The sequence below is a fragment of the Lagopus leucura genome, unplaced genomic scaffold (genome assembly GCF_019238085.1).
Source record: "Lagopus leucura isolate 7727_CA_CO unplaced genomic scaffold, USGS_WTPT01 Super-Scaffold_100004, whole genome shotgun sequence".
NCBI classification, from domain to species: domain Eukaryota; kingdom Metazoa; phylum Chordata; class Aves; order Galliformes; family Phasianidae; genus Lagopus; species Lagopus leucura.
This window is the reverse complement of record NW_024962264.1, coordinates 3,786,304-3,810,923: the sequence shown is the minus strand read 5'-3', so window position 1 is coordinate 3,810,923 and position 24,620 is coordinate 3,786,304. Positions and strand designations below refer to the sequence as shown.

The window sequence follows — 24,620 nt, the reverse complement described above, 5'->3', positions numbered from 1 at the left end:
AGCAGAAGGGAGTGGATCCAGAAGGCTTTCAAGGTATGTTCTGCAATAGCAGAAGGGAGTGGATCCAGAAGGCTTTCAAGGTATGTTCTGCATTTGGATGAAGAAGCTCCAGACAAAAAAGACGTAACAGCCATGTCAAGCTCTCCTTCTAGAAGAGCAAACATCATGTTAGCAAAAACGTGTGTGCTAACTACTGGAAAATGCCTTCACTAGTAAGAGTCCAAAGGACTTCTATTTCTGGTGTCTGGCTTCAGTTTTTGTGTATTCACCTGTGCAGCTTTTTATATTTTGTAAAGGCATAATTAAACACCAAGAGGTGAAATATGTTGTCATACTCCAGACTGATACTGAAGGGGTGGAAGTAAAAGGACAATTGTGCCCTATCTTCCAGATTTGTAGCATTTTATTTCCATTTCATGTAGGTGTAAAATGCTAGAGAGGCATATAATGAAAAAGAAAACAAACTCTAGCTGAGTTCTTTATAGGCTGGCTTCATGCATTTTGTGCTTTTATCAACCAATTTTCAATATTATGAGATGGTGGAAATGACTTCTCTTATGCATAGCATAATTCCTAATGGCTTGAGAGCTCATTAAGGAGCTAACCAGCCATCTTACAGAGGAGAGCGTAACATAGCCAAAAGGCTTCTCCTCAGAAGCTCTACAGCAGTATTTTCATTTTGAGGCTTCAGGTATTTGTTTTTTGTCAGAAAACAAAAAAAATCCCCATGGAAAGAAGACAGTGTGATTTCGATAGGAAGCGAAGCTTTCATTGAAAAGCTATTTTAAAGCAGAATTGTTCTATGCCCTATTGTTATGACTTACTAATAGCTCTAGGAGGCAGACAGAAAATGTGAAAACACTTAGATGCTTGAATATATGGAAGAAAGGCAGTATGAATCCTAAGAGCTAGATGAGAAAAGCAACGCACACCCCTCAAACGCTCTGATAAAATAATCCCTGTCCACCAAACAAGAGCATAACAATTTGCTGCCCAAACCACTTCTGCACAATTAGGATGGGAGAAAGCTGCAAAATTCCTACGTGGAAATGAGAATTTGAAGGCTGGGTAAGCTTGGCAACAAATCCACAGAGATAGAAGAAATACAAACACGTGCGAACACATCCGGAGCGCTGAGTTCCCCACGCAAGAGAGGCATGGGCATACTGGACAGAGGCCAACGAAGGGCCAAGAAAACAAAGGGGAAACAGTGCTGGATAGTGTGCATGGGAAATTCTTTCTCCAGTCAGTATACGAACACTTGTCTATTAATCTGCATTTGTGAGAGGTTTACTTATACACCCAGGCACACACAGTGAGCAACTGGAGCACCAAAGAGGTCATCCCCAGGTCATGAAAATATCTTTCATGTTTCTGTTCACTTACACGCTAGATCTAAAGCACACTTCTAATTTTAACCGAAGAAACTGCTTTTGCAAATATTCCAAATCATATAAAAAGACAGATCTGGCACTGTTCTCAAACAAAATCAAAACCACATGAGTTCAAGACAGAAAGAAACTGAACCACTTGGTAAGCAATCAGGTATTCCCCATCTTAATTAATGCTTTCACACTTTACAATTCAGCGATTCATTCTTTTTTTTATCAAACAATGTGAAAGAAAAGCCTTTCTTATCATAAGATTAATATTTACTTCAATATGGAAGCTCAAAGTTGCATGAATTGCTTTCTAAAATATGAGCTATGCAGTCTTTGCCTTATTTTATATTTCTTTTTTATATGCACTTTTACATAACTTTCTCTTTCATCCTGGCTTTAACTTTTATGATCACAGCACGAGAACTGCCAAAAGCACATTTCAGTATATTTTTTCCAGCTGTCTGCTAAGCAATAAGGAAAAAAATAGTAACAAAACACAAAATATTCTTTAAAAAATGCGTTTGGATTACAGGAACACAGAAACGTGAAGGCAGTGAGACTGAAGATTAGATCATCACATTGGCCATTAAATACTGCATTTCATGAAAAGCAACAAATTTGGGGAAGAGCAGCCAGCACATAAGCTTTGCCTAAGACATACTGTTGATCCAGCAGGTAGGAAGAATACTTTTTGATTTCCTTCTTCTCCCCAAAATATCCCAGAGATATTTGACCTGATCTATAAAATAAAGGCATTCTTCTCTTTAACTTTGCTAGTAGTAAAATCAATCCTTGAAATTACACTGAAAGTTCAGTTTTACCATCTTTTCTCTTCATTTCAAACCCGAAGCAGTAAAGCACATTAAACATAACAGCATCTCAAGAGGGGTCAGTCTGGAGCTTCAAGCGAAGCATGCGTGCAGGAGTTTGCTGAGAGAAGCCTTAGAGTCACATACAACAGCAACAGTGAGAAGGCATCTCTCCCATGAAGGCAAAATGTTGGAGCTATTCAGAAGAGAAGGCTCTGGGACTCTTCAACAGGGAGACAAGTGGTAGGATGAGGGAAAACAGCTTTCAAGTAAAAGAGAGGAGATACAGGTATGTAATCTAAAGAAGTTCTATGCCATGATGGCGGTCTAGATGCCCAGAGAAACTGCAGATGATTCATCCCTGGAGGTGTTCAAGGCCAGGCTGGATGAGGCCCTGGGCAACATGGTCTAGTGGACCAACTCCTTATTTCTGGAAAACTTATTTCTGGATTCAATCCTTCCACATTCGGTTTCTGTCAAAATTTAACTTACGGGGATTTTTTTTGTTTTCATTTGGATTTTTTTTTTTTTTCCAAAGAAAAAGCTTTTCACCTATTTACAAATTACCTGGGGATTAAAAGAAAAAAATAAAAATAGATGGTTCCCAGCAACACAACAGTTTAAAACATTTTCTTTTCACTTGTGTAATTCAGAAAGCAAATTAATTTTTCATGTTGAAATTCTTCAGGTGGCTTGTTCTCAGCAAGGCCTTCTCTTGGAACTAGATATAAAGAAACAGAATTACAAGAGCTTGAAAACACCTCCCAGAAGGCAAAATAACGTTAGGAATTATGATTCTATCTGAAAATGTACTGAAAAAGGTATATTAAAAATATCACGTTTGCAGTGGGGTGTACACACCTAGGAATCAGCTTTGCAGACACGTCTGGTAATCAACAGCACAGAAACACAGTGAGGTTAACAAAAGAAATTGGAATGTCTTGATGTTCCTTCTTTCTCTTCTTTTACATACAAGGTGAGATGGAAAGCAAAATTATATTATTACTATATAAAGTCAACTCTCCAGTGTTAAGAGAATGATGCTTTTCTTCTGTCTCAGAAGACAACGCAGCCCTCAGTGATACGGCTGTACCAAGAACAAATTTGTGGTAGCCATCATCATTTCCCCCCCTGGACACATCAGTCTACGAGCATAAGATTAGGAACTGCCCCCAGGCCTCCAATCAGGATGTTACTCTGTCAAGGCTACGTAACTTATTACCAAGGTAAAATACAACACAGTGTAATACAGGAAACTTACTAAGCTTTCTGACCTATGTGCTACACATGACTGTTATGAGCAACTCATGCTTTGCTTCACAGTTCTTTCCAACCAGGAAAGTAGTTTAGCCACGGTGTTCTTCCTCAAAAGAAAAAGACTGCTATTTTGGACTGCTTGGCTGCCACAGGTCTATACATACAGAAAAAAAAATCTGTGCAGTTTATTTTAATGCTCACTAAATCACAGGCTTGTGGTTTGTGTTTCTTTTCCAAACAGCTGTCTGAACTAGCAGCCCTCTTTCCATACGTGTACACAAGCATAGTTACAAGGCATGGTCACAGCAGACAAAGCCACACCACGATCTAATTACAACCTACTCAAAGCTGCCACTCCAGCCGTTCCATACATGCAGTAATACCATCATCACACATGCTCAACAGCCCCTGTAACAGGACAGACACCACTGTGCCTTCACTGAACAAACAAAACAAGGGCTGCACCTGCCCTTGGACTATTTGCTATCTGCATAAAGGAAGGAAAGACAATAGAAGCATATGGCAAGCACTAGGCACACTGTGATCTCACTACAGATCTCATTAACCCCTCCTCCTCTCTTGCCTATGATAACTCCTATGACAAAAGTAAATACTATGGAGAGATTTGAAAGAGGGCTCCAAGTCACTGAACTCAAACCTGCAAAAATAGGCAGAATGATGTACCTGAAATATTTGCTGAAATACATAAATGCATATGCACACTGCTTTTCTTAAGGAACAGTTCATTTCACCTTCTAATGAAGAAAATGAAGAATCACAGAATCATTTACATTGGAAAAGACCTCTAAGCTCATTGCTTCCAACTGTTCATCTACCACCAATATCACCCACTAAATCATGTCCCTAAGTATCACGTAAAGAAACAGAGGTTTGTATAAGAAAAGTAAGATCATCCAATATGAATATCAGTTGACTGTGTAATTAGTATAAAAGTCAGTGAATACTGATAGAGGAAGCTCTGCAGAGCTCTTTCCCCACAGATTTTCACAATAGAAAAACCCTAACAGATGTCATTTTGCTTTTGCAGCGATGCGCATGGGAGAAAGCAGGACAACATGTGACACTCAGCTGCTATGTGCCACCACTGTGCTTTACAGCTATGTGCTCTTCAAAGGAAGGAAGGATATGTGCTATCTTGTGGTTTTATTTTAGGACTGATGAACTGTGATCACTCCCACACACATTCATCTACAAAAGAAAAGGCGAGTTTTGTGAAAGTAATGTCACACCTAATGAATATAATATTTTTCTAGGTAAATCAGACAAAACTAGAGGAGATGCTGTGTTTTCCTTATGCTGTTCACATGTATTTTTATTTAAATCTCATAAAGCATCTCGGAATACAAGAGTGAAAGACAAGTAGGTTTTGTGAACTGCGCGAGTGAAGAAGCCAGACAACCTGGCAAAGTCTACATGGATATCGTACATGTATTTCTTCTGTCAGACAATTCTGCTCTGAAGTATTCTTCAAGACTTATTCATTCATTTTTAATTAACACATTTTGAGCCCACCTGACACCCTCTGTAGACTATTCTCGGGTCTGATGGGCCTTCCAGGTCATTTACCTTTTTGACCATGAGAAGCATACTCCTGTGCTGAGCTACTTGATACTCGTGGCAGTTGATGAAGCTTTCTCACTGCCATTTATTTTCGCTTCTCTTTTCTTCTTTCATTTCTCTGTTGCGCAGAGAATATACTCTGTATAAAATCTTGCAGTTCAACACAAGAACCCCATCCTGGGGGGGAAAAAGGGAGCTGTAACAGACAGGAGGTACCGTCTGCACTGGCCTTCACAGCTGAGCTCCAGATCCAAATGAAGGCTGGTACTGTAAGGAAACGTGAAAAAACTCTCCACACATCAGATGCGCAAACACTTATCCAAGAAGTGTGTGGACAAGACCTGGGATAGTAAAATTTGGTTGTCTTTCACCCACCAATTACTTATTGGGTGAGCTGTATAATTTCACAGAGAAAGAGGATTCTGCTCTTTGCATCTGATAAGCGTTGCTGGGTTTTTTCTCATGTGTTTTCACTCTCAGCTTTGCAGTCTGGAATTCCTTTAAGTACATGGAGATCTGACTGCCTCAAGGTACCAGCTAGAAATAAATAACAGAGATGATGGTCACAGCAGAGTTTGGGCGGCAGCAAACCACAGAATGAGCACATCACTGGTCTGATGAGCAACCATGTAACGCAGATGTGTCTGCCATAAATAATTCACTCTGAAATCAAGGCATCATCAGCGACAATGTAAATCTCAGAGCACTGAAGAGGCAAGAAAGATTCTCCACAGAATACATTCTGTATATTAGATGTGTTTGCTCCATCACATACAGGAAATTTGATTTCATTTTGGCATCAATATTCCATGCCTTGGGATACTGAACAGGGAAGCAAGTACTGGACATTTCTGCATGCCAAAGGCATCCTACTTTGGTTCACATGGAAGAGATAAATCCTGCTTTACATTGCACTGCATACAAACTTCAGATCGTAATGGGCTTAAAGTGAATATAAAAAAAGTATGCTTTTTCTCCTTCAAAAAAATTTAAGGCTATAGGATTATACTTATCATCTTTAAGCATTTCATAAATGTATGTTCACTAAGGCAAAGAGTTCTTTCAGAACCACCTTTGGGTTTTGAATTTATTCTATCTTTTACAGAAAGTCAGAAGAGAGGCATGTTTAAACTACAAGCAGCAAAGGACGCACTTAAAAACAAACTCTTAGAAGGATGACATATTATACACACTAAGATTTTTCCTCTGGAAGTACAAATGCTGGCCTGCTCCTGTAACGCTTATGTGTCTCTCAGCTTAGGGAAGAGGAGGCCAGAATTTCCTGAGGGTAAAACACAGTGCAGAAGATAATCACACTGGACTTTTTTCCACCAAGTCAAAACATTTCACAAGTTGTTGCAGACTTTAGGGGAGATAAGCTAAGCTGTCATAAAAGGTCGATTAATAAAGGCAATTACAAGGAAAAAAACATGAAGAGGATAAGCCTCCACAGGCAGACAATAGGGTAAAATAAGAAATACTATACCACATCAGCCCCTGGAAAGCAGGAGTTTAGTTTTGCTGCAAGGCTTGTCAGGGAGCTAAAGGAGAACCACAGCAGCTGGGGAGCAGCAGTGTGAAATGCGGTCATCAACCCAGAGGGTTATTCCGTGGCTCAAGATGATATTTTCCAGAACAGCAATTCTGAAGAAATTTGAGATTTGGAAGTAAATGAGGAGGGAGAAGGAAGTCACAATGTTTGGGACACAGAAATGTGAAGACAACCTGCAGGGGGTGCAAATCCCCCCCCTTTCTGCTCCATCCCCTCCACTAGGAGCCCAGGCTCAAAGAGGAACAGATGGAGGTGCCAGATGCCAGCAACCTGGGCACACGGCCCAGCGGCAGCCCTGAGTTGCATGTGCTGAGGACACTGACCTGTCCCCAGTGCCGTGCTTCACTTCAGCAACAAGCAGCACTGGTCTGCAAGGTCAGTGTTCCTATAACCTCATTATAGACCAGTGACTGTGTCACCAGCCTCCATCACCGTTGCCCTTGTGACACTCCAGCATCCAAAGCAGTCCACTGTTTGCACAAGATCAAAAACTGCAAAATAAGGGAAGGGAAGGGAAGGGAAGGGAAGGGAAGGGAAGGGAAGCGCAGAATACATAAACTGGCACGGTAATTAGCATCTATTCACTGCAGGCCTGCCAAACACCCTAGAAAGCAGCATCTAGGTCTCCTAAGTTACTGCCAAATTAATCTGTTTTCATCTGTTCTCTTAACGGCCTTGGCAAGTGCTAAAATTTAAGTAGTTCTTAGCCTCCCAAAGGATCACAAATGATTCTTTTTCAAGTGCTAGGAATCAATGGACCAACACAAGCATTTGTGTGTTGCTTTGTCCCAGTTTTGTATGTCAGAAGACTAAATTATTCTAGCTCTACAGGCTTCATGCTTTAAAATAAGCAGTGCTCCTCCTGAACTATATTTAACCTTCCTCTCTTACATTTTTAATATTCTTTTCCCTGAAAAAAAAACCCATCTTGCAACTGATTTCCAATTAAAGTAGCTCACAAAATCCAAGTCATTCACTGCTGCGTTGACTTGTCCACTCAGGAACAACACATCAATCCTTGTTTTAACCAGAACAAATTGATTAAGAAAAAGCCACGCTAATGGTGATGCTTTGATCTTCAACATGAACCAAAATTACGTTCTAGTTACAGGTCATTTTCAAAAGCAAAATGAATCAAAACATCACATATATTGTGATTTCACTCTAATGAAGAGTTTTGCCCAGTCCTTTCCCTTCTTCTGATCACGTCAAAATGAAAACATTCAATCCTTAATTATAAACACTTCCTAATTCACTGTTTACATTCCACTTATCAGCAAAACGCACTTCCATAGAATGTATCTCCAAATACTGCTTATTCCTGAGGAAATCCCACAGAGGCATAGGCTTGAAACTGAAGTCAAGATATTTTGACAGCACTATGAGTCGACACATCAAATGCAGTTCAGCACTGACACGGGAAAATCAAAAGCTCAGGAATTTCCTTTCAGAGTTGTGACCAAAAAAATTAAACCACAGAATAACAATGCAGGGAAGGAAGGAATAGAGGAAAAAAACCTCTACAATGATAGTTAAGAGTTATTTTAACCATTTTCCTTGAAGGAATAAAACATGAACTAAACCACAGTAATTATAATCCTATTAAATTTTACAACTTCAATAAATTGCAACTGTTTTAATTATTAGGGAAATTTGAAATAAAATCCATTTTAAGAAGTTTGCTAGCGAAGTGGCATCAGCAAGAAAAGGAGAGCACCAACACCATCTCAGTGGCATAGCTTGGGATATTATTTTGCACCTAAGCGTACAGGAAAATCTAATAACATCCCATAATATTTCTGGGATCGGCACAGCATGTCACTTAGACAAAAGATGTCTTTGCTGTCTTATTTTTAAGGAATACTAGGATATGACAGTACCTCCAACCCCTTGGGAATTAATGCCTCACACCATTGAAGTTTTTCTCTTCCTGAGCCTGTCACAATCTCCAGATTATCAGAAAACATAATGAATTCATCTCTGTCATTAAAAAAAAATCCACCACACCCTTAATGAATGTTCAGGTTGTTTATCATGGTTCCCTCTCCACCTTTCACCTTCTGCAACCACAGTCCTGTGTCCAATGTGACAGCAACACGGACAAGTTCCATTTGCCTAAGGAGTAAATCTCCAGTTTAAACACAGGCTAGCAATGCCAATAAACACCAGTGATCCCATTCGAACCTCGGGAGAAACCCTTAAAAAAGTATAGGAAAACCTCTATTAATGTATTTCCATCAACACTACCGGATTCAAGCTTTTAACTAAACAAGGCATGAGCATGCTGTTGGTTCACTTGCACTTTTAGATATTTGGCAGACATATACAAAGAAATGGGTTTTGTCTCCTCTTTTCTGAACAAATTTGTGTTCCTCACCCACTTATTAGGCACAGATCAATATCCAGTAATAAATTATACTCCAATGTCTTCTTAACTTTCAGCATGCTCACATTCTGGCTTGGCTGTGGTAAGGAGGCTTGCCATGGTTCTTCAGAGAAGACACTGCTGAAGAAATTTCACAACACAGATCTTTTTAACCGGCATCAAAACACTTCTTCCCCTTTTGATATCGCCCACAGAAAAACTTTCTTCAAATACTGGGCACTCAGTAAACTATTTCTGCTTCAGCATTATAATTGTTCACATAGCAACACACTAACTCTTGGGAGAATTTTTTTGTTTCTTTTTATCTAAAGAGCTTTCTCAGACTTCAGCATTAGGTAGATTCTTTTATTTCTTTTCTCTAGTTGTCGAGAAAGAAATAAAACCGTTATTCAAGATGCACCATATGCCTCTAACCTATCTGCTTTTACCCCTTCAATACATGAGAAAGTTCTAGAAAGTTACCTTTGATATTTTTGTTCCCATTCTCTACAACTACTTCCTTTTGAAGTTATTTATGCTTTTTTCCCTTTGAAATTACTGAATTGCAAAGGAAGCAAGCTCTTGACTTGAGCACAGCTTAGTATATCTTTAAAGGCTTTTGAGCCCAGTGCAAACATTTGAAATTGTGTTTCCTAGGGGCATCTTTCAATCTGCCACCTACCCATGGTATTTCAGTTTGCCTTGATCATCTGACTTGTTGTTTCTTAAGCAGTTCACATGGGATCTGGGCAATCTGCTCAGACTCCTCGGTGTGCCTCCAGGCCCTGCAGGACTCTCATTATGTTCCAGCAACAGCATCCTTATCCGAATTTGCAGTTCCCAAATAATGTTTAGACTGGTACCTTATGCCTAATTGTGATTTAATCATGAAGATCTAGAAGTTTTTAAATTCCTTCTAGAAGAAATAATCGGAATATAAATGTTGATTTTAATGCTAAAGAAACGTATTTATCTGTCAGGATATTAACCATAGCCACTCCACTCTAGACATTTTATCTTATTTTGCTACAAGCTACAAGATATCAAATCAAACAGTCCCCAAGCAAAATTCAGCTTGCTACTTCCCTGGAAGATGAGTTGTGAGACTAGAAGGTCTTCACCCATCTACAGCTCTGCTCTGCTTGAAGGAATCCTGCTGAGACTGAAGTCCTTGTGGCTGCGGACAGGAAAGCCATGCGACCTGAAGAGTCGCAGGCAGAAAAACCACAACAGCAAGAGCCATAAAGTAAGAATAACTTATCACCACCACCATGGGAAATGGGAAACCCTAAGTTGCTCCACTCTGTTCAGCGCTGCCAGATTTGTTCCCCAAATCTTTATAATGAAACCGCAACTGTTATGCCAGGATTAGAGGCAAGGCTGATGTTCACAGAATCATAGAATCATTAAGGTTGGAAAGACCATTGTAGTATCATCCATGCCAACCAACAGCCCATCCCCACCACACCACTAATCCAAGTCCCTCAGTGCCACATGTACCCTTTTCTTCAGCACCCCCAGGGATGGTGACTCCAGCACCTCCATGGGCAGCCCGTTCCAATGCCTCGCTGCTCTTTCCAATAAGAGACTTCTAGAGAACTGTCACAAAGTTCACGAGATCTTTTTCTGTAACACAGACTACTGTTTGGAGTTTTCAAAGATGCGTCAACATACATATGCCAGAAAATCACCTGCTAAAAGACCACTGGAAAATGTTTTAGGCAAAATGCACCAAGAATGTATGTTCTAGTATGAAATGGGGAGGTTGGTGGCCCTGCATGTGGCAGAGGGCTGGAGATTCATGTTCCTTGAGGTCCCTTCCAACCCTGGCCATTCTGTGATTCTGTATTGGCAAACTTGCATGTTAAGCATACTTCATGCTTAAAATTCTAAATAATAACAGGGAAAGTTCACACATTTATTCACTTTCATTAAAATTTACTGAGCCAAACTATTTTAAGAAAATCTCTTCAAGGTGAAAGTTTTCTAATGGAGAATTACAATCACTCACAAACAATCTTGATCAAACCAGAAACAAAGCAATATAAATAAAACCTCCAAGACTTGTTATTTTTGACATTTCAAGTCATTTAAAATGCGCACACATCAAGGTCATTAATTTTTACATTGACGGGATTATTCCCCAATTCCTCTCCCAGCAGTTTTTCATAGAGTAAAATCCAAATTAATAGAAAGTACATTTTAAAGATTTAAAGATAAAAAGTACATTTTAAAGATTATCTGAACGATTTAAAGATAAAAAGAAGCATGGGGAGAATTTCTTTCTTTTTGTTACTCTCCCAAGAGCTTAGTAAGAATGGCTGTTTTCTGAAGCAGTCTGAACTTCAATTGCTGCTAAGGATAGCCAAATAAACAGGAAACAAAATTGATCAGAATATCAATTTTGCAGAGACTGAAAGCCATTAAAGCTTTGCCAGTAACATTGAGAAAGGCAGAACATCAAGGATTAGCTATGTTACTGATGGAAAACAAGGGAAGCACATGAACTTCATTTACGGTATCTGTTGTTAAACCTTTCACTGTATGCACGTTAACAATACATCCCATTTTTTGCTGTAAACTACAGCCACAGCTTCCTCCTACATTTTACTACCTCGATACACCCTATAATGCAGGCATAAGGCTGAGGAATACCAAAAGTCTAAAGAATCCACAGCAAAAGCACATTTTCTTTCGTCCCTTCGGTTTCCTCTCCTCCGTGTCACCTCTGCTGAATTCTGAGAGGTTGCTCTTGAAGGACAACTGCAGTGATTTAATAGAAAAAATACAGAAGAGACTGACAAGAAAGGAGGAAGAAGAAAGGAAAGAAAATAAAGCATTTTAAATGAATCCTTGAGTCAAAAAAACCCAAACAAACAAAAAAAAACCCATGCCATTCATTCATAGGTTTCCAGGATGCAATGAGTTTCAGTTAGAACAGGGAACTTGCAAATGTTTCAACCTACACTTTTTATACTACCAATAGGGTACGGTATACGTAACTCAGTGTCCATGCAATTAATTGTAATGGAAATTGTCTCAAAGTGCTCCGGGTGGCAGGTATCAGCAATAAGAAAACTGAACACTGTTGGTCTCTGATGCTTATCTGTCCCTTTGCAAAATATGTTAGGAAGGTCTCTAAAGAGCCTTTGAGCTGGACCTGCAAATGAGACTCCACCTTCTCTGGCCATGTCACATACTTCTTTTTTTAGCTTAGATTATCCCAGTCCTCCCCTCATTTCTCAGGAAGCAGAAGATGAAGAACAGACACACTTACTTGGTAGCTCCAGTTTCTGTGGCAACTGGGCAACTGACAGACACCAAACAATATGGCTCCAGAGCCCCAGAAGGTAAACTGAGTTGCAGGCACACCAAAAGCCTTCCTCAATATTACAGTGGGAGTTGGATGTAGAGGTGAGCACTAAACCCTTGCCAAGTCTTACACAAACACCTAAGCACTCCAGAGCAATCTTATAGCCTGACTGCAATGGAATTACTGGACTAGCACTGGAATACTCTAGTTTTTACCTAGGACAAAGCTTAGGAAGCATAATTCTAACAGCAGTTCTGCTTACATTGCTAGGAGCTTTGATCGATTCTTTGTACAGGAGACGTTTGCCTTCTGATAATTCGGCAGTTTCTGTTTGCAGGCTTGTGAGACTGACTCCAAAATACAGAAAGATATTCTGGTAGTCCAATAGAACAGAGAAAGCTTATTGTTAAAATGGATCTCCAGATGTATTGCAATGGGATTGTGATAAGAACTTGCCATTAGCCATTTGAGGCTGGTCGCTTCAAACACACATTTTCATACTGCTACTTTTTAGGGCTCCTAGTAAAATCTGTTGTACGGGGTGTCTGACAAATTCACCTATGCTGATCCCCCATGAATAGTAAATCCAAAGAATCATGTTGAATTGACTTACAAACAAGGAACTGGGGCCTGGGAGCAGTGTGGGGAGATAAGCTATTTGGCACTCTTCATGTGATCTATACTCATTCTGACAGACTGGAAACAGGACTAAGCTGTAAAAACATTAAGCATATAATGTAATCATGGTAAAGCTATTTAAAGGAGCTAGAACATCCATGGCTGTGTGTTTATTGGATCCTGCATTTGAAGTGAAATCATAAGAAGAATTTATTCTGGCATCGAAGTCAGTGCTCCAAAATGAAAGCTTAAAACCTAAGGGTTTCTGAAATAGTTCCCAAGCCCTTAGTTTCATATTTTCTCTTGTGCCACACAGGGCATCACTGCTATCCAATGAATCTCACATCAGTCTCTGCAAACAGCTGTTATGCTCCTTCATCAGTAACTACAGAACATCTGTAATCGGAAAATGCAAAAATGTAGTATTTGCTGTCAAGACTGAACTTCAAATTCAGCTTCATTGTAAGTCTCTACAAGAGAAGAAAGCCTCTGGCTAATTTTCCCTGCAGCCACTTCTCCTCTGACTCTCAGCCCACGCACACAGCCCTGCTCTGGCACTCACCAGCTGCAACAAGAACGTATTCTAATTAGTATTTGGTCACCCTTTAGCCACCCATCCTGCTTGGGGAGAAACTCTGGGAGTAATCAAGAATCATGATTAAAATTAGCCCCCCCAAAAAAACTTTAAAAAAGAAAGAAAGGAAAACCTAAATTCAGAAGCATCTGGGCAATGTCAGCGCTGTAGCATAAGCTCCTTTGGAAGCTAACACCCACTCTACAGCAGTATTAAGGAAAGCAGATGAAGACTCACAGCTATAAATAGATCAAAGATATGGTTCACTTTAACTGAGTCTCTACAAAAGTCTCTTGAATCAAACACTGCAAAACATATTTTCAACAGGACGTGGCAAAACTATAAGAAAACCAAAATAGTTTACTTCTTGAAAGCACAGGCTCCAACACATCCTAGATCTGTTGGTCAAGCTTTATTTGGTTCATTTAACTCTGGGCCATACTTTTCCTCAATACACAAAGGATGAGCAGCAGAACCTCATGGCCATTCCACGCACGTCCCAGGCAGCCCCACATGCACACACCTGAAGAAACACGCACAAGTGCATGTTTGCGCAGAGAATGCTTTAAATGCGCGTTGGCCAACAAGAAAACAAACTCCAGAAATTCTCTGCACGGCCCCAATTCAGCTGTGACTTTTCAGAATATTTTTAGGGCACGAGGCGGATTTTGAAAGACCTCCAAACTGTCGTGATTTGTCTCACAAGCAGAAATCAAACGATGGCGGCCGAGCCATCCCCCAGCACAACTGCACCTTTAAATACCGCCGATGCCAGATGGTCTCAGCATATAAAGCAGCGTGAGACAACATATTAACGCTGCTCAAACAAGCGACTCATGCTAGCGGCAGACCAATGAGATCAGTCTCAGGCTGCTAATCCTCTCTGTCACCATGGCTACATCTATTTCAGACGATTCTTCAGTTTTCAAGTCAGATGAGCTTGCTGGCTCTTAAGCTTTGCTGTTTGAGGGTCTTACGGAGGAGTTTTTGTTTTTTTATTGGCCAATGTTATCAGTATCCTCTCTTTCTGTTTGTTGATAGGTTTTCCCACTGCTATTCAAACAGCCTTCCAGTATTTGAAGGGAGCTTACAAGCAGGAGGGGGATCACCTTTTTATGCAGTCTAGCAGAGATAGGACAAGGAGGAATGGCTTCAAACTAAAAGAAGGGAGATTCAGGTTAGATGTTTGGAGGAAATTCTTTCCTTAGAGGGCAGTGAGGCCCTGGCACAGCTGCCCAGAGAGCTGTGGGTGCCCCATCCCTGGAGGTGCTCAAGGACAGGCTGGATAGGCCCTGTGCAGCCTGAGGTGGTGGGGACAGCCCTGCCCATGGCAGGGGGTTGGGGCTGGGTGGGCTTGGAGGTGCTCTCCAACCCAAGCCGTTCTATGATCTCCACTAAAGATTCCTACTGTTTCCACTGTGGATTTGCTCCCCTAACTGCACCACATGGCAACCCCCACAAACAAGTGTTTCTGCTATGACTCAGCCCATCAGCACAAGAAGAAAAGGGAAGACTAGTACCTCCAGTCAAGGCAGATTACCAAACAACAAAAAAATTGTATATCCACAGCTGATAAACAGGGAGAAAAGCTCCCAACTCGCCCTTCTCACCATATGCATGCTCACATAGCTGTGCTAGCACAAGTACTGGGGCTGCTTCCTACAGGGAAAAAAAAAAACAAGAGGAGGCAGGAAGAAACCATGTCCTGGGGAAGACCAAAAGCTGAGCCATACGTTACCTATTGGGCATGCACACTGATCACCTGGCATCACCATACATACCAAGCTACAGCAAGGATGTGGAACATGCCTTGTCATGTAGGTGAAAACCTGAGCAGGAACGCAGAGACAATGTTCTTATCCAAAAGGCAAGGAAAGCACGGCAGAAAAAGACAGGAAGGCAGACACAAACTTTCATTTACCATAGGAAGTAAGTTCATTTTGAGTGGTAAATGTGCAAGAAATATACCGGTAAAGAACAGAAGTGTGCCAATGAAAGAACTGCACTGTAAGCTAATTTTGCTTTGGAGGGACACAGAAATGGAAGAATGTTTTGCAGCTAGCAATCTCAGGGGAAAAATGTACAGCAATACACATTTGTTGTTAAGTTATCTAGTAGTGTGATGATTCAGGAAACAAATACGCAAGAAGTTTTATCTTCAAAATATTTCATTGTCCTTTCCACTGTCTTTGTTTCTAAATTACTTTTCCTTGTAGTGAAACAGATCATGATTTCACTTTGGCTGGGAGAGCTGACAAGGGTCAGGGCCACACTTCCTAGATAACATAAAACTCTGCTGGATCATTACATCAGTGTGCTGACAAGGATGGCTTTGCCAAGAAAATGGTTCTTTACACCTTGGCCAAACAGCCAGATGTGCCATTTGATCAAACAACGCTCTGTGCCTTAAAGCAGGCTCACAGCTAAGGTAGGTATTTAAAATGGCACATGGTGGCCATCCAGGCTGCTGGGTAGCATCTTGTCAGCTGTAAATCAGGCCACTCACCTTCACAGTGATGAATGGTTGCATGGATAGAACAGCCATCTCAGCCTGCTCCTTGGGAACCACTTTGCAAGTGAACAGAGATGTCAGGCTTTGCTCATGGTTCAACATGAAGGGCTACCAGCTACTAGCTTATATCATTGTTAACACCTTGCTTTGGAGAGAGAAATAATAATTAACGTCAAGTTTTTCCTGCCTCAGAACCACAGGTTTATGACTTCAGACTCTCTTACCTGGCCATTGTAGCTACATACAGACGTTTCAAACATATACCCCCATACTGAACTGAAGCTCATAGCATCAGAGAACACCCCAAGTTGGAAGAACCCACAGAGATCACTGAGTCCAACTCCTGGCTCCACACAGAACACTCAAAAATCAGACCCTACGTCTGAGGGCATTGTCCAAACGCTCCTTGAGCCCCATGGTGCTCTGACAACACCCTGCTGTTTGCTGCTGTCTGAAGAGCTGTGGCTTCCAGCTGGCAGGATGGCACACAGCCACAAACCTCTCCTCCAGAGGAAGAGTGGTACAGACTGAAAGCACACTTTGGTCTTGGAACCAGCATTGCCAGCAACACATGCGGAGGGAGCAAGCAAGGCAACACCTCCATGCCATAGAGTACTTAGCGTGTCACATCCCTGTTTCCAGTGGGAACTGTTACAGCATTCTGCAGATGCAGGAGGAGATGATAACCATTCTTTAAAAGAAATTAAGTCAATGCAATCAGCACTGTAAGGAGCACTAGGGCTGTCACCACCAGTCCGAGTCAGATCAACAAACTCAGAATGCTCCGCACATCGAGACTGATTTTAAGTCTGAAAAACTGAACAACCAATTGCCCTCTGTGGTGTCACTGTACTCCTTACGGCTATGGCCCTTCTTACTATTCCATAAAATAAAATAGAAGCTTCCCACATGCAGTAGCTGGGATCCACCGTGCTTTTGCTGTTAACGCACAGCCTCTCTCAATCTTTTCCAACTAGTCTAATGAAAAACTGAAGACATTAAATACCTCAGATAGTGAAACAATTTGAAGAAGGAGCATTACAGCTCAAGGAAACACTGCAGAGATTGCTGAGGACAGCTGCCTGACCACACATACTACAAACTTCCATCTACTTCAATGGCAGTGTGAATGGCATCGCCAACTAGCTGCGACGAGTAAACTGAAGCTGAACCAGCTACAGCAAAAGGATGGCTTAAACACAGAATGGTTTGAGTTGGAAGGGACCTCTAAGCCCACCCAGCCCTAGCCCCCCTGCCATGGGTAGGACGGCCCTCACCAGTTTAGGCTGCTCAGGGCCCGTCCAGCCTGGACTTGGGCTGCTCCAGGAATGGAGCATACACAGCTTCACGCCTGACACAAAGCATTCTGCTCACATCCACACATTCATAGCATTTGCAAACCCCACCTTCAAGTGACACAGCTGGATGAACACAAACTCCCTTTACTCTCATTTACCAGAAACTGTATCCTCCAACATGTCTCTTCAGAAGGAGAATGCTAAGCAAGCATTGATAAAAACTGACAAAACTCAAGCATGCACAAATTAGGCTTGCTCACTCATATACAACTTTAGTAACAAAGCTCTTGCCATCTTCAAACTGCATTAACACCTTGCCAAACTGGGGAACATCAAGGGGCCCCACCAAATAACTCAACATGTCTACATGCAAATTCTGAGAGTAAGGAAAAGAAGATTCACAAAGTCAAATGCAATTAATCATAAGTGATAAAACCAGAGCAGCGATTCTGAGGATGTGCTTCAATGACAGAAATAAGACCTAATACACTTTCCATATGAGTAGAAGGATCTTGCATTTCCCTATTAATTTCACTTCAGGGCTCGCACCTCACCGCACTTCTACTGATATCTGTGGGGGAAGGGATGAACAACAGAGTCACTAAAACCGGAGAGTGCCTCTAAATGTTGCTCTGAAAAAGTATGAAATGCTGTGCTGAAAGTGCCAACATTCTGCTATTTTCAGGATTTGATGAAGATGTCATCGATTTGCTTTCGGCGTGAATCAATTCTAAATGTATTGTTGCTATTAAAGAACACAGACTCATGCCCAAGATGAGCTTATTAACATTTATTAAAAAAAAACCTCAAGAGATCAGCTTCCACTGGGTGTTTGTTCAACGTCAGACACCCAAAGCAAGAGCCTCTCACACAAGCAGCCAGTGCACAGCAGTTAAAGCAAAGTATTATTTCCTTTCTAGAAATAACACATGCTTCGCTGCCAACTGTTCTTTGCTGTCCTTAAATACGTCTTCAGTTTACCACCTCACTTTTTCTCCTCACTTCATCTCACCTTGCTGTCTTCTGCCACCTTGACCAGATTTGGGTGGTGATGCGCTGGCATTGCTGCCCAGAAAGCTGTGGGTGTCCCATCCCTGCAGGTGCCCTATCTCTATAGGTGCTCAAGGCCAGGCTGGATGGGGCCCTGGGCAGCTGAGCTGGTGGGCTTTGAGGTCCCTTCCAACCCAACATACGTTCACCCCAGCAAAAGATGAGGCCTCAACGATTTGGGCCAGCTGCTTTGTTCATTAAAAACGTTCCAGTGACTTCGGAAATCTAAAGCACATATCTGTATAACCAAGATGTTATAATTGCAATATAATCAAAAGAGTAAGGCAAAGTGTATAACCAAGATGTTATAATTGCAATATAATCAAAAGAGTAAGGCAAAGTGTATAACCAAGATGTTATAATTGCAATATAATCAAAAGAGTAAGGCAAACAAGGATCACAAAAGAGAATAAGTAGAAGAGCTTACCCTTGGGTTGAGCTCACTAGAAGATATCAAAGAGGAGGATCTCCAGAAGAGATCCTTCCCCTCTGGTAGCCAGCTCTTAAATAGGTCTAGGAATTGCCTTCACCTGTGCTCCTCTGGCTGACTCATGGCTCACCTCAGGTGATCAATCAGAGGTTCAGGCCGTGACTCAGCAGTTCCCATACACATATCTAAAATCTTCCTTTTAACTTCTGTCATGAATTTCTTTTCAAATGTTGCATAAATATTACAAATGTATTTGGAAAGCAACTGATATTCCAAACTAAGAGGCGATTCAGGTGTTTGCACATGACCCAGCCACTGTGGCACAGGCATGCCATCCATATGCTTATGTAATGGACGTGCGTATGCACTAGATTCGATGTGCGCAGTGCAAAGCCTCTTTACTTGGTACAACACGTCTTCATCACTGTTCTGCAGACACCTCGTGGATTTGTTTGGTCACTAAGTGAGGGGGAACATTTCTGCATGTTTTCATGGTGGTTAGCTGGATAATTCCAGTGATAATTCTCCACAAATCTACCAGGCTTATGGGGCACAAATTCTACACATCACAAACCAATAAGCCATAGTGTACCTTACATACTCATATAAATATTTAAAAATAAGCCCTGTCATGCATATCCTTGTAGAAGCATAAAATGACTTCGGTTGGAGGGGACCTCAAAACCCACCCAGTTCCAACCCAGTGCCATGGGCAGGGCTGGACCCACCAGCTCAGCTGCCCAGGGCCTCATCCAGCCTGGCCTTAAGCACCTCCAGGGATGGGGCACCACAGCCGTGTGGATATTTTCCAGCAACTCACCACCTTCTCATAGTAAAATACTCTAAATCTCTCTTATTTAGTTTTAAACCATCCTCCTCCCCATCTATCTGTGTAAGAAGTTGATTTCACTCCTACTTACAAGCTTCATTAAGACTGCTATGAGGTCCTCCAAGAGCATTCTCTTCTCCAGGCTGAACAAGCCCAGCTCCCTCAGACTGCCTTCCAAGGAGAGGCGCTCCATCCCTCTGAGCAGCCTCCCATCCCTGCTCTGGACCCGCTCCAACATCTCCACATCTTTCCTGAGCTGGGGGCCCTACACCTAGATGCAATACTCTAGATGGGGCCTCACGAGAGCAGAGCAAAGAGGGACAACCTGCTCCCTCAAAGAGGAATGGCCTGCTACCCTGCCAGCCATCCCTCTTTTGATGCAGCCCAACAGGTTAGGAACGGGTTACGTTCAGGTGTAACAACAGTTGCTTAGCCTGCTGTGAAAAAGCATCCGTATGTATGTCTGCGAGTGTCCCCCATGTTATCTACTAACAAATAAAAATAGATGAGGCGGGTTCTGGCCCCAGAAGCATTCACTGTGTGCCACGCTTGGCACCAGAGCCACTCATTCTTTGACAGGAAGTGGGATCCCTGCTCCGGGATGGCTGCAGGGCATCCTGGCAGCTCCAGAGCTCCACTTCTTCTCATGCACAGCAACAGCACACGTGAGGAAATGCACGGCGCTGCCTTCCACCACACAGCAGAAGAAAGGGTGTTTCATTAAGGAGCAAACACCTCCAACGTGATCACTGGCATCACACTGCGGCGCTCAGGTTCCGTAACGGAGCAGCGCAGATGCTGGGGGCACCTTTGCAATCGTGACAGAGGCACACAACGTTGACGGGCCTTGAGTCCATCTTGCCGCCCTTCCCCAGGTGACCCCGCGCCTTCCCCGCGCCGCTGCGGGCAGAGATCTGCAGCCGCTCTGCACCGTGCCCTGCAGAGGGAGGGAGGGCTTCAAACAGCGAGCGCGCTCCACTTCTAATCCTGCTTAATCCCACGGGGGGGGAGGGAGCATAAAAAAAAAAAAAAAAAAAAAAAAAAAGCGACTATTTTCAGCATCCACCTGGACAGATCGGCAGCGCTCATCACATTCCCCAGCACGTCATGTGGGCACTGAAACATGTTTTTCATCTCCGGGGCTGCCCAGCACGACACACAGAACGCAGAACACTCGTTGTTACGCGCTTACAGGCGGATGGCACCCAGAGGAAACGTCCGTCCCGCCGTTCTCTCTCCCCGCCGGCTCACGCTCAGCGCACCTGCGGCGCCGCCGTTCCCGCCGGCAGCGCCGCGCAGCCCCACGCCCGCAGCCCCTCCGCCGGGAGCGGAGGCACCGCCCGCCCCGCTCTGCCGCATCGCCCACCGCAGCGTCCTCCCCGTCCCTTACCGGGCTCGTGTTCGCCGGGCCGGTCGGACACCTCGATGACCAACAGCTCGCGGCCCTCGGCGCTGCGTCCCACCGTGTAGATCCTGCTGATGGCCGGGCACTGCAGCCACACGGCAACCAGCGCCTCCCGCAGCTCGGCGTAGCGGTGGTATTCGAAGGAGATGCCCTCTTCGGCGCTCAGCCTCCTTCGCCGGCTGCTGCCCGTCGCCGCGGGTTCGGCCGCCCGGCAGGCAGCGAGCAGCGCGCCCAACGCCAGCAACAACAGCCGCAGCTCCCGCGCCGCCATCCCGCCCGGCTCCTCCGCCTGCGGCCGCGCAGCTGCCGCCCGCCCGGCGGGAGGGGGAGAGGAGGAGGCGGGCGGGCGGGCGGGGAGGGGCCGCCTGGGCCGGGAGAGACGACGGTGCCCTCGGCGGGAGGGGCTCGGGGCGTGCCGGGCACGCACGGCCGTGTGTGAATCAGCTGTGGTGAGAGCGTTGCCCTGTAAGGGGGCCGTGCGGCGAGCACCTGAGTGAACGGGTTCAGCCCCGTGCCTGCATGATTGCGGAATAACGCCGGGGATACCGGATACTACTGGCTCAGAGGGCAAATCCCGTTATTCTCTACGGAAATGCTCCCAGAGGAGCTGCTCAAGTAAATCCCCAGGCAACGCTTGGGGCGGGGTGGCTGGAAGACGGCGTAGAGGAAATGAACCTGGGGTGTCGATTGGTGCTCGGCTGAACGTGAGCCAGCAGTGTGCCCGGCTGGCCAAGAGGGCCGACGACATCCTGGCCTGCGTGAGGAATGGTGTCAGCAGGAGCAGGGCAGTGATGGTCCCCCTGTACTCGGCTCTGGTGAGGCCGCATCTCGAGTGCTGTGTCCAGTTTTGGGCCCCTCGCTGCAAGAAAGACACTGAGGCCCTGGAGCGGGTACAAAGAAGGGCGACAAAGCTGTGAGGGTTCTGGAGCAGAGGCCTTATGAGGAGAGGCTGAAGGAGCTGGGAATGTTCAGCCTGGAGAAGAGGAGGCTCAGAGGGGACCTCATTGCTCTCTGTAACTACCTGAAGGGAGGTTGCAGTGAGCTGGGAGTCAAGCTGGCTTCAAGCTGCACAGGGGAGGTTTAAGCTGGACATTAGGAAATACTACTTTTCTGAAAGAGTGGTCAAGCACTGCAATGGGCTGCCTGGGGAGCTGGTGGAGTCACCGACCCTGGAGGTGCTCAAGGAACGTTTGGATTTTGTGTTGAGGGACGTGGTTTAGTGAGAACTGTTGGTGATAGGTGGATGGTTGGGCTGGATGATCTTGTGAGTCTTCTCCAACCTTGGTGATTCTGTGTGATTCTGTGTGATCAGTTCTGTGCTCCGGCACTGCCTGCAGTCAGCTCAGCCTGCTCCGATAGAAACTGTCAAAATGCCCCAAACAGACAGCTGAGAAAGGCAAATCCCCAACGAGCAACATCCACATCAGGTTTATAAATTTCCTGCCGCAAATAGAACCCTGTCTCTGGTTATTTAACACCTGGTTTGCCTCCATCCTCTGATCTAAAAGACTGAGCCCATGGCACATCCTCTCCCATCACTGGTCTATACCAAGTCAGCTCTCAGGAAGTGCCACAAATAGCCCTTTGTGAACCTATGGACGTTCCCCTGTGGACATGGGCTGTCTGGTTCCACAGCAGCATCATGGAAATAGTATCTCTAGGGGAGTACCATCATTACCACTGATGTATAGAGGGGACATAAGGAAGACGTTTTTCACACTCAGGGTGGTGAGGCAGAGACACAGGTTGCCCAGAGCGGTGGTAAGTGAGACCCCAATCCTGCAGACAGCCAAAGACCGGCTGGAAGGGACTTGGAGCGCTGATGGAGCTGTAGGTGTCCTTGTTCAGTGCAGTGCAGTTGGACTAGAGGACCTATAAGGATCCCTTCCAACTCAAATGGTTCTATGGTTGTACGACACCAATGTGGAAACCCATCCAGTACCAGAAACTCAGACCTGGAAAAGTAGTTCCCATGTGGTACATCTGTATGCATGACACGTATGTAAGACTCCTTTGCAGTTTTTCCCTTTCAGCCTCCTGACATTGTTTCCTTATTCCACAATCATTGTTGAGGTCCAGAATCCCCACACTCTGGAGCAGCTTTCAGTGGCTGCTCCTAAAGGCGATTTCTCCAAAATACAATGTCTAGTTGACACAGAAATCAGCTCTGTTGATCTATCCAATCCATGATTCCTCCACATATTCTCATGCATACATTTTAAAATTCTTTTGACTTGCCTGAATTTGTCCTTTTCAGCAGATCGTGACTCACCACAAGCCTATAAGTAAACATTGCTAAAGACAGCCCTACCAGGTATTGCAGAGCTTGCTGTGCTTGCCAGGGAGTGGAGGCAAACATTTTTTTTTGCTTTTTACAGGCTTGAATTGCATCTGAAACGGATCTGATGTTCACATTTGGGAATTGGGAATGTGATTTAAATTGCATGGTAAGTCAAGCTCTACTTAAATACCCCATCCCTGGAGTTGGCTGGGGCCCTGGGCAGCCTGGTCTGGTATTAAATGTGGAGGTTGGTGGTCCTGCATGTGGCAGGGGAGTTGGAGATTCATGATCCTTGAGGTCCCTTCCAACCCTGGCCATTCTGTGATTCTGTGAAATGAGTAATGCTTCAACACAGCAATTAGTAAATCACATTGAAGAGATACGAAACACAGTGGCAAATGGCACCTCTAATAGAAATCAGAGATCACAACAGACAGGTAACTCCACTGTATTTTCCAGTGCAGCCCTGCAGAGCTAATTTTATCTTTGAATGTTTGAACAGAAGGGCGCTGCTTAAAAGGAAGGATGTGATTCTGCCACCAAGGAGGTGTTAGTGTGAATGACCCAGAACTACTACCCTTACTCCTTGTAGCTGCACTGGAAAAACACCTTGAGAATTCAGAGCCAAGCCACAGAAGGGACGTGAGAAATAGGAGAAATGTCTTGCTGCAGAGGACTGGATGATGAAAAATACCATTACAACTAGATTTGGTTGTGTTTACTACCCTCACAGATAGAAAATTACAGCAAGAACCACTGCAAAGAAGTGGCCCTGACAGCTATAGGCTTCTGTGGGTAAGGTTTACCAGAAAGCCGTGTCAGAGAGGCAACAATGATGGGATGGAGATTTGGAAACTATGAACCAGACACCAGTTAGCAATAAATTCCGAGCCAAAATGCAGGTTTCACTGATTCCGTGTTCCTATAAAAATAAATGTTTAAAATCACCTTCAAATGACCTCAGCAGTCATCACTTAAAGTATAGGTGAGGAAGAAAAGGTCTTAATGTTTACAAACATGGTCTCTGCCTACCAACATTCTGTGGTATACCTGGCAAGGTACACTGTGATGTAATAGCACCTATCTCATATTGGTGGACAAAAGGTGTTTGTGCTGCGTGAAATAATCCAAAAACAGAAGTAGCAATGAGTAGCAAAGCAAAATAAGGATTTAAATAAGAAAGAAAAAAAAAAAACCATCAGGCAAACCCCAAAGATGGGGTACCTAAAAAAGGTGATGTGTTACTGTCAGATTCATTACTTGCAAACTTCTTGTAGGATGCAATGTATGTTGTAGCTTGGAATTGCTAAGGCTGGAGAGACACTATTTACTAATGAAGAGTGTTTAAGCAGTTGGCTGGCTCA

General features: G+C 43.7%; 1 protein-coding gene across 1 annotated transcript in view; it reads right to left on the bottom strand.

Moving 5' to 3' along the window:
- Positions 1-21,246, bottom strand: part of CPE (carboxypeptidase E) — a 43,041-nt gene extending 21,795 nt beyond the window's left edge. The window contains exon 1 of the mRNA XM_042871387.1: positions 20,961-21,246. Coding sequence (XP_042727321.1) covers positions 20,961-21,246 — 286 coding nt within the window. The remainder of the gene's footprint in view (positions 1-20,960) is intronic.
- Positions 21,247-24,620: the final 3,374 nt, after the last annotated feature.